The sequence below is a fragment of the Strongylocentrotus purpuratus genome, unplaced genomic scaffold (genome assembly GCF_000002235.5).
Source record: "Strongylocentrotus purpuratus isolate Spur 01 unplaced genomic scaffold, Spur_5.0 spur5_scaffold_6, whole genome shotgun sequence".
Taxonomy (NCBI): Eukaryota; Metazoa; Echinodermata; class Echinoidea; order Camarodonta; family Strongylocentrotidae; genus Strongylocentrotus; species Strongylocentrotus purpuratus.
In genome coordinates this window covers 8,159,419-8,176,614 of record NW_022145612.1, presented here as the reverse complement: position 1 = coordinate 8,176,614, position 17,196 = coordinate 8,159,419, and the positions used below count along the sequence as shown (strand labels likewise).

Genomic DNA, 17,196 nt, shown 5'->3' with positions numbered 1-17,196 from the left:
TAATATAATCAAGGGACTTTTCAGTTAATTGACATGATGCATTTCATGCTAATTACATGTATTATTGGAAGAAAGATGTTCAAAATTCATGTAGAAAAATTAAGAGAAAAAAATGTGTGAGTATAATAAATCCAGGTATTAGACAATGTTGAAAGGAATTCCATCTACTGATGTTACCAGCTCTCTAGCATCAATATATTTGAGCTTTCATTTGATTCATTCAATCATTCATTTATTTCATTTCATTTTCCCCAAAATTTAAGATACAATATACTGTAGTTCATTGTCTCTGAGTTAAAATATAAATAGGTACCCAAAAAATCCTTTTAAGCTGTCAGCAACAATTCCTGCCAAAGATTAACTTAATGTTTTACCATGTGTCTGTATGAGATATTGCTTTTTATTTTGTCCTGATATTTTATGGTGACCACTGATCACTGATCCCATAAAAGATATTTGAAAGCAACAACTTAATTAACAATGAAATCCTAACACTTAAGACCTCAAATTTGGATACTAATTTAAGATAAGTTTTGGCAATCCTAATGACTCACTCAGAGCTTATGTGTTTTGCTATTTTAATCACGCTATCGGGGGGAGGGGGGGGGGAGGACCTTCGTATTTTGATAGACACCATACAGACATTTGTTTACTTAAATGATCTATTTCAGGATGTAAGGTTATGAACATGCAATAAAATCAGGGTTGAAAATGAAAAACGAAGATATGCTGGTAGATCCAAATTGTATGCCAGTAGTGAAATTAAAACAAACAGCTTCTTTCTCCCTTATAAAAGGAGGGATTAGGTTCATGATGCAAGGTCTTCCCTTTGCAACATTAAAGATAAATAATTTGGGGGAATAAATATTTTGAAAACAAAATACAAATGTATATACACTGTAGGACAATTCAGTATATGTTATACGGTACATCTAGACAACATTTTCTACCTTTAATTAATGACATGCAGAACCATCTGAAAATGGTTGTATACTTGTATCAAGAAATTTGTATTTTTAGAATAAACTTAATTGATGAAGAATGGTTTCATATGGAACAACACACACAGAATTACCCTAGACATGTTTATTTACTTTTATTCTTTTATTCATTCATAAAATATTAATAAAATTTGTAATATGTACCTCTTCATTCAATTCGCCATAGTGTCCTTTGCGTTATCATCAGTTAAGGTTATCACCCCGCTTGTCTTTCATACTCTCAATTCATATAATAGTAGATCACCAAATTGTCCTTATATGATTTCAGCATTTCTGTTTGAACTGCTGTGCCATCTATTTAGACGTTAATGATTAATCATTTTTTTGTCTTGCTTAACCACACAGTGATGGCTGCCATCTTCTAAGTCATCTCAATATCTCGTGGTGTGACCAAATTAGCGACAACGGCATCGAAGCCCTGGTCAGAGGTTGTTCTCACATCAAGGTCCTTATCCTCAAGGGTTGTCATTCGGTGAGTTACTTAGTCTACCCTTCAGCCGCATTCACATGTGACCCATTAATGGCCTGAGAAATAAATCTTGAACAGCAACATAAACAAATTAATTGTGTTTCCAAGTGGAGGTGGAATTTAAGCCATGATTTTCACTAATGTTATGAAGTGTTTTAGTTTAAGTAGGGTCTCGAATTTCACCCCTAAAATAAGCTTGCAATGCCTGTGCCAGTCGCAAGTTAGTTGTTTTCATCCAGTGGGGACATCCAGTGTAAATTTATTTCATTCTGTGGGAATATATTCTTCATCATTACTAGCATTTTAGATTATATACCGGGTATGAAGATGCTTCCTTTGTTGAGGTCTTGTATCTATTATTTGATTCCCCAGAGTACTGTTGTGTGTGAGTGGGCAGATATGCATTATAGCACAGTATTTAGATTGGAGTGACCTTTAAGAAATACATTTGTAGTACAAGTACATCTGTAGTAAAGTAAATGTTAATCATATTTTCTTTCCAGAAGAGTCATTTTTAAAACTTGTAACATATGCATACCGGTACATTTCAGAATATTATAATCAAATCCATGTAGTTTGTGTTGATTTTAAAATGTGATTGCAACTTCAATATAGGCCTACCGAACTATACATACCAATGATATGAAGACAAGAAAAATTGTCATTTTGTTCATTTACATGTACAGTAGTACATTATAATTGCTTTCTGGTATAAACTGTTCTTTGATTTCAATAGAAACATTAAAAAAGCTCCTATGCAATTGTGCATTTAATGTTATTAGTCACATCTGATTTTGTTGAAAATATTACCTTTTGAATAAAAAGTAAGAAGTTTCATATTTTATACATTTGCACATCCAAGTCTAGAAATGCTAATGATGACTTCCAAAGATGCTGATGAAGTCTGTAAAATTGTGCAAACTGCAAAAATATTTTGAATTAATCATGATCATGACTCTGGCATTTCAATTGTTACATTATAGACCTTTACAATGAAGCTGCCATTAGTGGCCATCTGTATTGGTATGTCATTTAAATGGATGTACATGTAAAATCCTAAATCAACACAAATTGATTGACCTTATTATTGACCTCGATTTGAATATCATTTAATCAGGTGTGGATTTAAAACATTTGTACCTGTGCTTAATAGCTATGAGTCATTTTATGTCAATTTTTACACAGGTTTATGGTTATTATGTACACAGGTTCAGGTGGTTCCATGTCAAATCAAACATGTAGCAGACTAATAAACAACTTAGAGCCATTCTCATACATTGATGTACTGTAAGAATACATGTACGAATACATGTACATTCGATCAGAGCTCCTGAAGGCTTTGTATCAGCATTAAATGTAGCCAATCGGTCATTTAATGACAAGTTTTACAATGACTTAATGTTGGGATGGTTGTTTTACACAGGTTTATGGTTACTAAACACAGGTTCAAGTGTAACCCTTACTATGTTTCAGCAAACCATGTCAAAGCCTGGTAGACCAGCTACTTACATGTAGAGCTCATCTCATGCATTAATGTAATAATCATTCGATCAGAGCTCCCAAAGGTTCTTTGTATAGGCTTGGGGCTAGCATCTGGCCAGGGTCTAACAAAATATTGACAAGTCATTGACCCGGTTTTTTTTAAATAGAGAGGAAAGAGGGGGTTATTGGAGACTTTGCAATCAGGGATTTTAATGTGTAGACATGGTTTGGGGGAAAGTGGATGACATATCATTTAATTTCTATTTTGATGATGGGTTAATCCATCTTCCTGACTTTTTAATGTTAATGTTATTCCTTTAGAAACCCGTCCTCCCTCCCCATTTCCCCCTCTTTATGTCTACATCTGTGTGCCTGCCTGTCTGCCTCTCTGTCTCACTCTGTCTCTACCTCTCTCTGTTTTCCCCTCTCGCTCGCTCCCCCTCTTTCTCACTCTCTCCCCTTGCCTTCAAGAGCAAGAGCATGGGAAGTAGAGAGAGGGAGTTGAATAGCCAGCAAATCAATTTATAGAATTTTGCTGCATTCTGATAACAAATTAGTCTGGTTAAATAACAACATAAAAAAACTATGGAACACTTAACATGAATTTGATTGGGTAAAGATTGTGCTGGGGGGGGGGGGGAGAGATTCTTTTAGGCTGTTATATTTATTGTTATGAATGCCTTTTGGCTATAATTACAATTATTTCGTGTGTTGAAGATTTAGGGGTTTTCCCTGTACCAATTTTGAATGGTGGAACAGCTTCTTCTGCTTATAATGTTACCATTTAAAACATTTCAAATCATTTCAATCTTTCTTCTCTTTTTCAGATAACAGACGAGGGTATCACACACATAGGCAGCCATTGTAAGAATCTAACCACACTTAATGTCCAAGGTTGTGTAGTAAGTATTGCTTACTCTCCTTCAAGGTATTATATAACATTTTAAAACCACCTTGTCACTATCCCTATTCGACTATCCCACAGTAAGCTGACTGATACAGATTACAGTTCTGTTATCTCTCTATTCTGTCTTTCATATCATTTTTTAAATTTCTGTAAGGACTTTACCCGGGTATGACATTCTTTTATGATGTTTTAGCCTTACACCTGTATTTAGGGCATAAATTACATGTAGGTAAATAGAAAATCTTCCACTGTACAATGCTCAGTATGTGAACTCCAGTCTATGTTTTACCATAGAGTATTATTGACATCTCAGTTCCTTCTTTTAAACAAAGGCAATTAATTTGAATAGAGTGATGGCTTGACTATAGAATTTTAACAAAAGTTTGTGTCTCTTCATGTACTGATATACATTTTCCCTTACTGCATGAAATAGATTGGAAGCGAATAGCTGTTGTTTTTTATTGAGAGAGGCTAGACTAATTCAATTTTGTCATGTAGTATCTGACCCAGGGCTATCAGGGGAACCCCCTGGTGTGAAAGGAATTACATTGAGTAAAATCTAGATGGGGGCTCAACTGCTGAACCACCCTGGAGCTTTCATTTGTCTTATTTTTTGTTTGAATTACCCTTTTCTCATAGTTCCTATGTGGGCATTATATAGTTTTATGGAAAGACATAAAAATATATTCCAATAGCGTATCATGGTCAAGAAGTATTTTTTCATGGTAGTGTTGTACTTTTATAGTTCATGTATTGTTAAAGCTCCCTATTTTAACAGAATGTTTAGACTATGAACCAATGTAACAAATGCTTAAATGTGATCTCAAACAGTTGTGGTAGATTATCTAATGGTTTTCTATATCCTCTGTCTTTTTCCCCCTCTCTCTCTATCTGTCTCTCTGTCTCTCTGTGTCTCTCTGTCTGTCTGTCTGTCTGTCACTGCCTCTGTCTCTGTCTGTCTCTCTCTCTCTCTCTGTCTCTCTCTCTGTCTCTCTCTCTCTCTCTCACTCTGTCTCTCTCACTCTCTCCCCCTCTCTCGATCTCTTCATGCATCCCTTACAGCTGATCAGTGATGATGGTATGATAGCTCTAGCCAAGGGTTGTAGAACGTTGCAATCACTGTGTGTATCAGGCTGCACTCACCTTACAGATAACACACTCAGTGCATTTAGTCAATTTTGTCCTAAAATCAAGTAAGTACTCTTAATTATTAAGAAATAACCTGGAGATGTATGATTTTATCAATAATGGACAAAATTTTAAAAATCTAAATTGATTTTGAATATGATTTTTTGTTAATGTACATGTATCTCCAGTCTGACAGAGATTTAATATGTGTACATGTATATTCAAGATCGAGTTCATTTATTTACTCTCATCATTAAAATACAGAATATATATAATAGTCACATTTACAAATACCGAATAAACATACATAAGTATCATACATCCAAACAAAAAACATAACATAATGAAAGTGAAGGGATGAACTAAAAAGGAGTATAGTCCTTATGCAAGAGTCCATCATCCATATATAATATTAATAATATTCAAATGAAATGTCTTACTATTGGAAGCATGAAAATTAAAAAAAAGGGGGAGGGTAAAGAGCCTGGTGGGTTATTGCAAGTAAGATTCAATTACATACATTTTGTATTGTATCATATTTGCTTATATGTATAATGTATGGTTAAAAGTATTTTTTAGGAGAATTAGAAATAAATGAATGAATGAATGAATGAAAACAAAATGTGTATCTTGACACTTGTTTCCTCTGCTGCTTTCAGAACGTTAGAGGTGTCAGGTTGTTCACAATTCACAGACAACGGCTTCCAAGCCCTAGCCAGGGTAAGTCTTGGGGTTTGACCGAACAGCAGACAAAATGGTGACATCCTTGAAGGAAAACACTCAGTGAACTGTTTGCATATGCCTTTAAATTATTAGGATTCTATTTTGCATTGAGTTTAATTTTGTGGTTAATATATCAAATATAGAGATGATTAATAATAATATTGATTATTTAGGAGCTTTAAAAAATAAAAAGTATCGTAGCATTTACAAAATAACAGATTTTGAAGAGAATCATAAATCTCATATAATGGGTGAATCATATTCTATTACTGAGGGAAGAAGTATGTTTTGGGGGATCTTTTGAAAGTGGCAAGACAGATTAATTCTCTGATGGAAAGGGGGATATTGTTGAAGTGAAGAATGATTGGTGAATGCTGAAAGTTAAGTTACTTTGAAAGGGTGGTAAAAACTGAGTAATAATATGTCACAATGTCTATAGCAAAATATTGTCTTTCTATTTGATTGTGGTAAGAGATTTTATTTTGGTAAACAAATTAAATATGCATCTCAAATCTGTAGAATTTAGGGTAATTTTGATGATATTCATCCATAGTTAGATGTATGTGTTTGTTGAAGTAAGTATTCACAGGTGGTCTACTTACATTTGAAAATTCCAGAGTAGAAATATAAGAATGTGTAACGTCTAGTATTGTAGTATACTACTGTATGTTTGAAATGTCTGATCTGTAGTACATACATGTAACTTAAATACTCAAAATTTAAGAGTAAGAGTGGGAATTTTAGAATTATAAAATGAAATTTGAGATTTGAGATACATGTGTTCAAAGCATGACCAAGACAAATCATGCTTGCTAAGAGTAGTTTTTAATTTTCCATAATTTTAACATTTTAGTATAGAAAGTTGAATTATAAAAATGGTACACCCAGAGTATTTTTCTCTCACATTGTTGCCATGCTCTTTATGTGTTTGTTATTGCTATAAATTGTTACATGTGTTTTCTCATTTTCCTCTACAGACATGTATAGACCTAGAAAGAATGGATCTAGAAGAATGTGTTCTTGTAAGTTTTCTCAATGACTGTGTAATGTATTTCATGTATTATGTAATATTTCTGCTTTTAATGATGCTTTGAATGATGATGTACATGTACATGTATATAGATACTAATAAACATGAAGATATAACTAATGTTAAAAGCAATGATTGGGATCGATATCTTCATAAATCCTAGTCATTGCTTGCTCATGAATTTGTATACCCCCGTAATACGATTTCTTCTGAGTACAAACAAGCACACCAAGCAGATTCTTAAACAAATAGATACGGCTTGAATGCTCTAATATTTTTCCTATATAGAAATGTATGATTGACTTTAATAGCATCACATCAGCAGTGCAAATCGGGGAATAATGAATCGGTACCTGTATTATATAAGTTTCTTGAGAAACTTAACGACTGAATCATGATGAGCTATTTGATAGATAATTTATTTTTGTTGCTCTAACTCTTTTCCTCTCATGTTATGTTTTTGTACATAGATTACAGACACTGCATTAAGTTATCTAGCTTTAGGATGCCCCATGCTACAGAAGCTGGTGAGTGGTAATTCCATTGTTTTGGGTGTTTCTAGTCCACCAGCGCCTCTATGTCACGTTATGATGATTTGAATATAGTTTATAATATTTCGGAGCCATCACACAAATTATATCTGCATTAATACAGTCAAGAATATAAACAAAGATGAGAAAAGACCAGGTGTGTATGTGTTCATTTTTTTGTAATTTATTATCATTATTGATTAATTTGACTGTATTTACTTGGTAGTGTATGTGTTCATTTTGTGTAATTTATTATCATTATTGATTAATTTGAGTGTATTTTGTTTGTTTTTCTCTTTAAGGGCCATCCTCACAAGCATTCTGCTTTTCTACTGGTCCTTTCCATATTCCATACTGTATTTCCTAATATTGTTTGTATGGTTAAATATATATCTAGAATCTCTTGAAACATATCTGTTAGAAATTAATCTTTTTGAATAAGGGGCTATATCTGTTCTAAAAGCAATTGCAAAATGCATTTAGTGACTGCGAAAAAATAAGAGGTAAATTGTTTTTTTAATTTTCCAAACAGCATTCTAAATTCATTACGAATACTTATGGGTTGATATTATAGCTCCATACTTGATGATGAAATGGAAAATATCAGTACATGGTATCATGAATTGGATTATTTCTTATTTTATATTGCCTCTCCCCAATCGATTACCAATGCATTTATAAACATATAACTAAACTTGGAAGAATGGGTCTGTATTATATGATAGACATATAACCCACCATTTATGTAACTCATGAAAAGACTAATATGGTGTTCTTATTATCGTTTCAAGACATTATCCCATTGTGAGCTGATCACAGACGAAGGCATCCGTCACATCGGTACTAGCGGCTGCTCTACAGAACACCTCCAGGTCATTGAGCTGGACAACTGTCCTCTCATCACAGACTCCTCACTAGAACACTTGATGGGTTGCCAAGGGTTACAGCGGATAGAGCTGTACGACTGTCAGCTCATTACTAGGGCTGGCATCAGGAGACTAAGGGTAAGTGATGCTAACTGGTTGATCCCCTCGTTGATGTAGCCTTTCAGGGGAAATAAGGGAGGGGGGGGGTGATTTGGACCATCATATATATAATCCATAACGACCTCTCAACTGTGACAACAAATTATGTTACTGCTTCTGACTGCTTTCTCACATGTTCCTTGCATATTTGAAACATTTCTATAAAGTTTGCAAAAGTTGTGCCTCCATTATTCATTATTGTGTGGTCAAGTCATTGTCACATATCAGGCCACCTCAGGCCGTAATGGACATAGGCATGTAAATGTCAGTTTTTGCAGTCCGTTATCGATTAGCCTGCAACTTCATACATCTGTTGTTCATAACATACCTTGTGAAATTGTAGTAAAACGATTTGACCTGACTCTGTATCTATCTCTGAAATCTCACCACACTTTAGACGTTTAGGCTAATCTTTCATCAAGTCTTAATTGGCTCTTTTTCATTGTCCCTGATAAGAGTTGCTAATGGCCGACAACCTTTAAGCAATGCAAGGATATAATGGAAGATGGGAAAGTTATGTGTCACTTTGGTATATTGATTCCACCATTTTAAACCTGTAGTCAGGAGTTTGATTCAATTACTTATTTCACCCAGTTTGTTTTCTTCATTGGTTAATTTTTTTTTCTTCCTGTGTCTCCCATGTGCAGACTCAGCTGCCTAACGTGAAGGTCCACGCCTACTTTGCACCTGTCACGCCCCCTCCATCAGTGGGCGGAGTCAGACCCCGGTACTGTAGATGTTGTACTATATTGTAGAGACTTCTTGACCGGTACAGTCTGTCCACTGAACATTTAACCAGCACATGCAGTCTCTGACTGAACGCTTGACCAGTGCTGACTGAACGCTGCCACTGAATGCTTGACCATCCACTCCTTGCTCACATAGAATGGAACATGAACCATGGAGACGGAGAAGGGTTGCTCCCCTAACAGTGCTTTGATGTGTGAGTAATACTGAAATCGGGCTACTAAGACTCTATTAAAGCAGAAGGCCGGAAGCCAGACCAGATGATTTTCTCGCTACTTGGATGCGTGCAGTTCCCAACCCAGTGGCACTGATACAGAAGGAGAGCCTGTGTGTTACCAGAGATTTTCTTAGACGGTTCTGGAGGTATATGCATCTGTGGTCTTCACCACAAGCCTGGGTTATTCAGTGCATGACATCAATAGCTAATATTTATCGCAGTTCTCATTTAGTTGCTCTCTTAGAGTGTGTTGTAACATGTACATTTCAAAGTGTAGTGCCATGTTTGGCATTACTGGAACTCTCAAAGGAAGTTTTGGGGGCTATTGGAGAGTATTTATACAAGTTTGTGTAGGCCAGTTATGACATATGACTGAAAAGAATTTTAAATGTTAAACCTATATACCCATATCTGCCCAAGCACTAACTGTACATTGTACACAAACCTTTTATTACCCCTACCCTTTTGTGTGTATTCATTAATTTTCAGTACTGTCTGTAAGGCAACTCCGCATACCAAATATCTTGTTATAAACACATTGATTGTTTCTATTATTTGCAATGTCACACCAAAAACTGTTCACACATGTGTACATACCAGCAAAGGCACACTTTTAAATCCAAAATGTAATGAAAAGTGTACATTTTCTATTTTTGCATTGTAGGCACTGCCCCCATCAGAATTTGACAAATTGGCGTTCTGCCCAATATGAATCGTTGAAACTCAAATAATGATCATGTGATTCTGACAAGGTCTTTACCGTATGCTTCCGTTGGGGTGGTCCACAAACAAATATTCAAACATGTAAAATTTGAATTTGGAAGGAGTATGAACTGATATGTGTGAAGCACCAAGTCCCTAGTGGCTGGGTTACAGTGCTTGCTTTTAAAAGAGCTCTATGACTCTTAGATGCACTTTGGTCCATACTTTGAACATTTTCAAACACATTTTATAACTAATATTTCGTTTATAATCGTGGTTGGGGATGAAATCATGGTTTTCAAACCTGTACCCCAAAAAAGTCAAGCTGTTGTTGTTGCATGTTTAATCCCCTTGTGGACCACCTTGCTTCTGTAATATCCAAACTTTAAAAGGGTTATAGCAGGAAATGGGAATAATGTCATGTCTAGTAATACAAGAAAGGAACTTCTTATAATCATGTATAGATAATACATTAATTATAACTGCATCATTGATGGACTTCAATTATTTTTTTGAAATGTACATTCATTTAACATTTGATACACTGATTTTGATAGCTCTGTAAGTTTGAACACTGCAATAATCCTCAGTTTAGTACATTTGTCTTCATATGGTGTATGCGCACATATCATTATTTTTAGATGTTGCAGTATGCCAGACTTACATGTGGGTGTAGGCGTATTCTCGATAAAGCTTCACTGCATGTGAATGAAGAGTATGTTGACAGCTTTGCCTGATATGAAAGAAAAAGACGGGCACATTCATCAAGGTTTTAGGGTTTTCTTCAAGTAGCATCTGACTGTTGGTTCTGTTTAGATTGACCAGTTGTGATGGGAGATTGTTTGATTGACCAAAGTACTGAATCTTGGAGCATTTTTTTTTCTTCAGGGGTTGAATAAAGACTAGGCTGCAGCTCTATTATATGCATCATACATTAAAGCATACTATGTTTACTCAAGACTTGGATGTCATCTGCTTGGGCAGTAACTGAAAAGAATTGGGCCATTCAATTCATATCTACATGGTATTGCAATGTATAACCTCTGCTGTTTGATAGATCATGTTATGCAAACTCTTCATAAGAATGAGGGAGAAAATGTGTGAACAAATATTCCTTTCAAGACTAAAGTGGAAGAAAGAAGTTGGTGAAATATAATTTATAGTTGGCATGTGTGCTGATAGGATTTCATTATGAAAAGCCTACAGTTGAATCCTATTTAGAGGCATGCATTACCATCCTACCTAGGAACAATAATAACTTAACAAAAGTTGTGGTATTGCTAAAAACACAACTTTAAATCTCTAATTGCCATTGTTTGATCAGTCAATAGCAAACTTTCAGTCAGTCAGTCCTGTGGGTCACCATTTGCACTAGCAACCTATTCATGTATGTAGAAACTTGATATGACCAAATAGTACATGAATGTGCATCCATCTATTTGACACCGGCTAATGGAGATTGGATCTTCAAACGTTGACATTTTATTATTAAGAGGCCACTGATCAGCCCTATATATATCAACCCCAAATATTCACACAGCTTGTACACATGCAGACGTCGCACTTTGTGCGTTTGAGAATGATCACTGCCAAAGTGATGGAGATGCTTCATGAACAACTTTTGTTTGCCCTCTTGGAAACGATACTTCCACCTGTGTTACATAGAATGTACCGCCGGTTCATAAATGAATAATGATTATCTTCATGAACATGTTTCCAGCAGTCTTCTTGATGAGTTTTACAGTTTTGTACAAGCGACCTTTATTGGCCCTTGTGCAGATAGTATTTCCTAGGTGGCTTATATCTCGAGCTCTAGCTTGTTCAGACCAATGGAGATACACCTAGGTATACAGCGAGGTGATGAATTCTTCTCTAAATATGTTCAAAGTGAAGAAATTTTGTAAAGGATGATGAAAGCCTACCCCTTTAGCAATGGTAATGATTCTGATGGAGAGTTGGAGACTGACATTTTGATGTAAAATGGATGTGCCATGGAAGATTATTGGAAATTAAGCAAAGGAACTGTCTGAACTCTGATACATGTATGCAGAGAGTGTTGTGTGCATATCAGCTTAGAATCTGAGTGAAATCCAAGAATTATGAGCTGCGATTTATATTCTACAGTGGTAGTGGTCAGCTCCTTGAAAACGAAGTAGAGAATTTTTGACGATTGGCCTCTGTAAGCTATCACTTGATTTTCTTGTCCTTTTGTGTATTTCTGCAATCAACTATCTGTACATATTATTCCAAAGCTAATTTATATACAACAAAGGTGGATGGAGAAAGAAGAACTTAGATAGGTATTTAATATGCAGATGTGATGATGATTACATTTTTTCTAAAAAATTTAATACATGAATGTACTAGTACTACATCTGTTATCATGTTTTTGCAACACAAAGCTGTAATTACATAAATGAAAAGCATATAAGAATTGTTATGATTAGGTTGTGGATGGCCTATATCCTAGAAATGAGACAGAATCAGAAAGATATTAGGATGTAATGGGCTGTTTGGATGAGGAAATATTGATATGTTGTTGTGTTTGGATGGAAGTCTTTGGGTACAAACTAGAAGAAAGCTTTAATACGATAGTATTGTATTGTTGTGGACACCGATGTAAGATACTCACGCTGTGTGAACTCACATGCATCATATTTAAAAACACTTGTACAATATATTGACAATGTGGGATCACCAAACACCAAGCCCTGTTTCATGAAATTTGTTATCAGTAACAACAGATCCGCTCATAGCCAGACAAATGCATTGGCATGTTTGCGCTTGTAAAATAATGTCTGTCCAGATTACTCCCCAGGGAGCGAAGTGTGTCCGCTATCATGTGCAAATTAGCAATTGAATCCAATGACAAGGTAATAATGATTTCAAAGGAATGCGCTTAGAAACTTAGTATTACGTCATTTACGTGTCATACAAATCTGACTATTATTTAAAATGTAAAGATTTCAGTAGTTTATAACAATTATTGTATCTTGTTATTGATAACAATTGTTATGAAACAAGGCCTTTATAGAAATCATTGTTTCTCATTTCATTTGAGTACACAGTTGACATAATCATTTACAAGCACTTCAAATGTACCATGCATACCATGTACCATGTCTTGGTGCCTTACATACACTATCGCATGTACATCTGCTTATTCATAATGGATCAAACATGGTCTAAACTAAACCCCTCAAAAAATCTCTGTGATTCAAGTTTTAGCATTAATAACCATCTTGTTAGTATACTATCATACTTGGCGTTTACAGTGATGCCCAGTTTGTAACCATTATGTCATCATGGAATGTGCAGTTCACCTGAATATGAGGCCAAGTCAAAAGTGGCCTTTTGACAAGGCCTCCTGACTCGGGCTATTTTCCATGACAATCAGCGGCTGAGATGAGTCTAGCCGGCGACAAAGAGAGATCTAGAGACCCATGTAAATGCTCGATCAAGTGGCGTTAGCTGACGCCACTCCCATGGCATTCACCCAGGTTTTCGCAATTAGTCTCTTTTTAGTCACTCGGCGTCTTGTCAAAAGTTAAACGCTTCATAATGCATTTCTATTCCTTCAGAAATACAATCCGTCCTCCAAATGACGAATTCACTGTTGACAATAACAATGCATTTTGAGACACTTCACTTTTGCCTTTGCCCAAATGCAGGTGTACTGCACTTGGTTGCACTGTCTATGCAACATACATGTATGGGACAAGAAAGTGTGCACTTGCCCTATTACAGCAGATTAAAATGAGAACACTTGACTTCAGACACATGACTTAGTTCATGCTTTCATATTAATTAATCCTTTAAACTTCTTGCAAGCATTGCATCTAAAGAAATTGATTGTATTTTAAATGTATAGGGTATTCATGAAAAACTTGAAAACTGTGTCAAGTCATTCATGATTTCCACGATAAAGAAAAGAAAAAGTGTGATATTGAACTGTGAATGGAAGAAAGATGTGCCGTGTTTGAGCTTTTTACGAGATTATTTGAACATTATAGTGGGCCCTGGCATTTATTACTTTTTTTCTAGTTTTTATTATTTTTATTATTGAGATTGCAATGTACATGTATGCATGAGTCTTGCCTATTTGCTATGAATGAAGGAGCTGGAAAAGGATTTTCTTTCTTTCTTTTTTTGCTTGTATTTGTCCAGAATTTGAGTCCGTCAACTAGTATTCATATCTGTTATACTTTCTTCCTGTAGTATTTATCACTTCCAACCACTTTATGAATTTTGTAGAAAACACATGTCTAAACTTTAGTTATGAGGCTTTAAGAAGTTGTCTTGATAAAATATTCTTAGAACATTTTTCTTTTGTCATGTTCTTCAATGAAGCTTGTTTACAATGTTTATTATTCAGTTTTTTTAAGGAAAGTGCTTTATGAGAGAAAAAAATGTACTTGATGGAAACGTAAGATAGTTAAATAATTTAAACCGTGCTCTCTCTCTCTCTCTCTCTATTACTCTCACTCTCTCACTTTTACTCTCACTCTATCTCTCTCCCCTTCCCCTCCTCATTCTGCCTCCTTGCATATTGCCTTTTCATCCCTATGTTTTTTTTAAATACCTATCCTTAACAAAGAACTACATTTGTATGAAATATAAATATATATGTCAAACAAATTTCTCAAAAGTAGTACTACTATTTGTGAATAGTCCAGAACCTCAACTTTGGAATTGTGGTTTAAAAGTGTTTTCCCCTGTAATAAGAGATAGGTTTATCATTTATTTATTTAAATATTGATGTATTATTTAGAACTCTTTTGATAGAAATTAATTCAGCATGTCTAATCTTAGTTTTAAAAAGCATGAAAACGACATCTGATATATTTTTTTCATTTTAAGGACCAATCTTTGTTTGTTTTAGACATTGTAAGATTCATACAATTTTTGCTGCAAGCATTCAGATTGAATACCATTTTGACCATGGATATTTGAAATATCTTTATTTCTATCAAATTGAAAAAATTGACCAATATTTTAAAGTAAAAATCAATTAGTACTCTGTGTTTAACAAGAAGGCAATCGTATTTGCACCAAATATTTTTCAAATGAATTTATACTTTGAAATGCTTGTATCCAAAGTAATTTGAAGATAGTATTTTCTAAAATTTAATTTTATATCCATTTTATTTTGTTCATTAATAGAATACAGTTTTTATTTTTCTGTGAAGTACTACAAATGTAGCAAGATGACAATATTTATGAAGTTATTGAAACCTTTTGTTATTCTTTTTTACATAATTAGGACGTCGTAATTGCCATAGAGATGAACTAAATAATGCTCTGTCAAAAATCATTCTTATCTTTGTACTCCACTATTTTTCCTCTTCTTAAAGGATATTTCCCTTTCTTAGCTCCTGAGCGTGAATCAATATATGACATGTTTAGTACAACTAAATCCAAATTTCTTCATCTGACTGTAGTATGACAAACATGCATGGAAAACAGATGAAATTAAAAGTAATGTAAGTATGGTGTGCTGATTTGTCGTAATTCTTTTGTAATTTCTATGTTTTTTTAACAAGATTGTTTATAAATGTACCAGTTGCTCTTAAGAACAGATAATAAGTAATAGTGAGGACTACATGTTTGTAATAACTTTGAATATTAGCAATATTTTTTTTATTTGCAAGCAATTATTCAAAGGTTTTGCGTACAAAGATGAAACATAGCCTTAAGAATTCATTTTTAAATGGTGTAATTTCACTTTCCAAACAAACATGCTTAAAAGCTTATGTAGAAGTAAGGTAGCATGCAAGTAAGTGCAAAGTACATTAAGTTATGAAAATTAAAGAAAAAAAACACAAAAATATTAAAATGCAGGTTATATATATATGAATGAACTATGTCTGTCACATCATGTTAAATAAATACGAAAAAAACAAAATAGTACTCTGAAAAGTTTGTGTCTTGTTTGTTTTCTTGTGTAGTATGAACAAGGTTAGAAATATGAGACTATTTCACATTTAAAGTTCATATGAGGACGGTTGAATTGTCCATAAGGACCCAAAAGGTGTTTGAAAACACTGGGAGATTTGAAACAAGATTTGAAATTAGTGTAATGGATTGGAAACAATATATCTATTCACATTTTATTTGTTTTCTGTGAATGGGCTAAAACTTTTTTTTATGAATGTAATTGTGATAAGAATATCTTAAAGTTATCCTTGCTGTTTGTAGTATAGAAGAGGAGATGGTCTTTTTAATTAAGAAATTGTGAATCCTACACTAGAAGGCATTTTCTGGTAGCTGTTCATCTTTGAAATTATGAAATTCATTATCTTATATGTCAGAGACTGGAGAAATAACACTACAATATCAGTAAACTCTGTGGGCAAAATATATTTATTATATATATATTTCAACTCATATAGTCTATACACACATGTATAAAAGTCAAGATGAATCTATTCTGATAATATTGCACTAAGCGGCATCGTTTCACGAAACTGTCGTACATACAAGTTTACCGACATCCCATTGAAATGCTTGTTAAATTCAATACACATGTTTCAATGAGTTGTCGGTGAACTTGTACTTGTGACGGTTTTGTGAAATGCTGCTCTGCTTTTATAAGATATGGCACAGAATTGAGAGAAGCAAAACATTAAATTCAATCCAGCAGCATTAAAGTTGAGATAAACATGCATACCACTTATATACAGTTTGATACAAAACATTAATAAACACATAACAAATGGCAGTGCTATTTCACTGAGGGCCAAAACTTCAAATGCCCAATGCACTTTGGTCTTAGACTAGTTTGACAGTTATCATTGAAGGCTCTGGTTCTGGTTCTGGGAATTTTTACAGGAAAGGAATAAATAATTCATGATTTCTATTGTTCGGTTTTTGTAAACGTTCAGGTGGTGCAAACATGTGTGGTAGAGATAGGTGCATACTCTGCTATTTATTTGCTCGTTACTCCTCTTCGTTTTAATGTATTTCTTTTTCTTTCTTTTATTTTTTGTATTGTATTGTTTTGAACTCGTAAACAATTATTTGTCAAATTACTGCCGTCTTAATTTTAATTGTGTACCTCTCTATACAGTAAACATTTTCTGTCCCTGTTATTTTTCAAGTCTACCAGAAACCTATTCTTTACAAGCTCTGCTTTTATATAGGTCCTGCACATTTCACAGTTTGTACTTTTGTCTGGGTTTTCCTTTAAATGATATTTGATAATTGATAATTAAGCAATCAGCATAAGCAAACAC

General features: G+C 34.2%; 1 protein-coding gene across 1 annotated transcript in view; it reads left to right on the top strand.

Annotated features, from left to right (window-relative positions):
• The window catches only part of LOC589176 (F-box/LRR-repeat protein 20), a 36,365-nt gene extending 26,861 nt beyond the window's left edge, over positions 1-9,504 (top strand). Inside the window, exons 7-14 of the mRNA XM_030973309.1 lie at positions 1,347-1,473; positions 3,780-3,854; positions 4,922-5,052; positions 5,647-5,707; positions 6,688-6,732; positions 7,211-7,267; positions 8,062-8,274; positions 8,943-9,504. Of these exons, the coding sequence (XP_030829169.1) occupies positions 1,347-1,473; positions 3,780-3,854; positions 4,922-5,052; positions 5,647-5,707; positions 6,688-6,732; positions 7,211-7,267; positions 8,062-8,274; positions 8,943-9,050 (817 nt within the window). The 3' untranslated portion in view covers positions 9,051-9,504. The remainder of the gene's footprint in view (positions 1-1,346; positions 1,474-3,779; positions 3,855-4,921; positions 5,053-5,646; positions 5,708-6,687; positions 6,733-7,210; positions 7,268-8,061; positions 8,275-8,942) is intronic.
• The last annotated feature ends 7,692 nt before the right edge of the window (positions 9,505-17,196 follow it).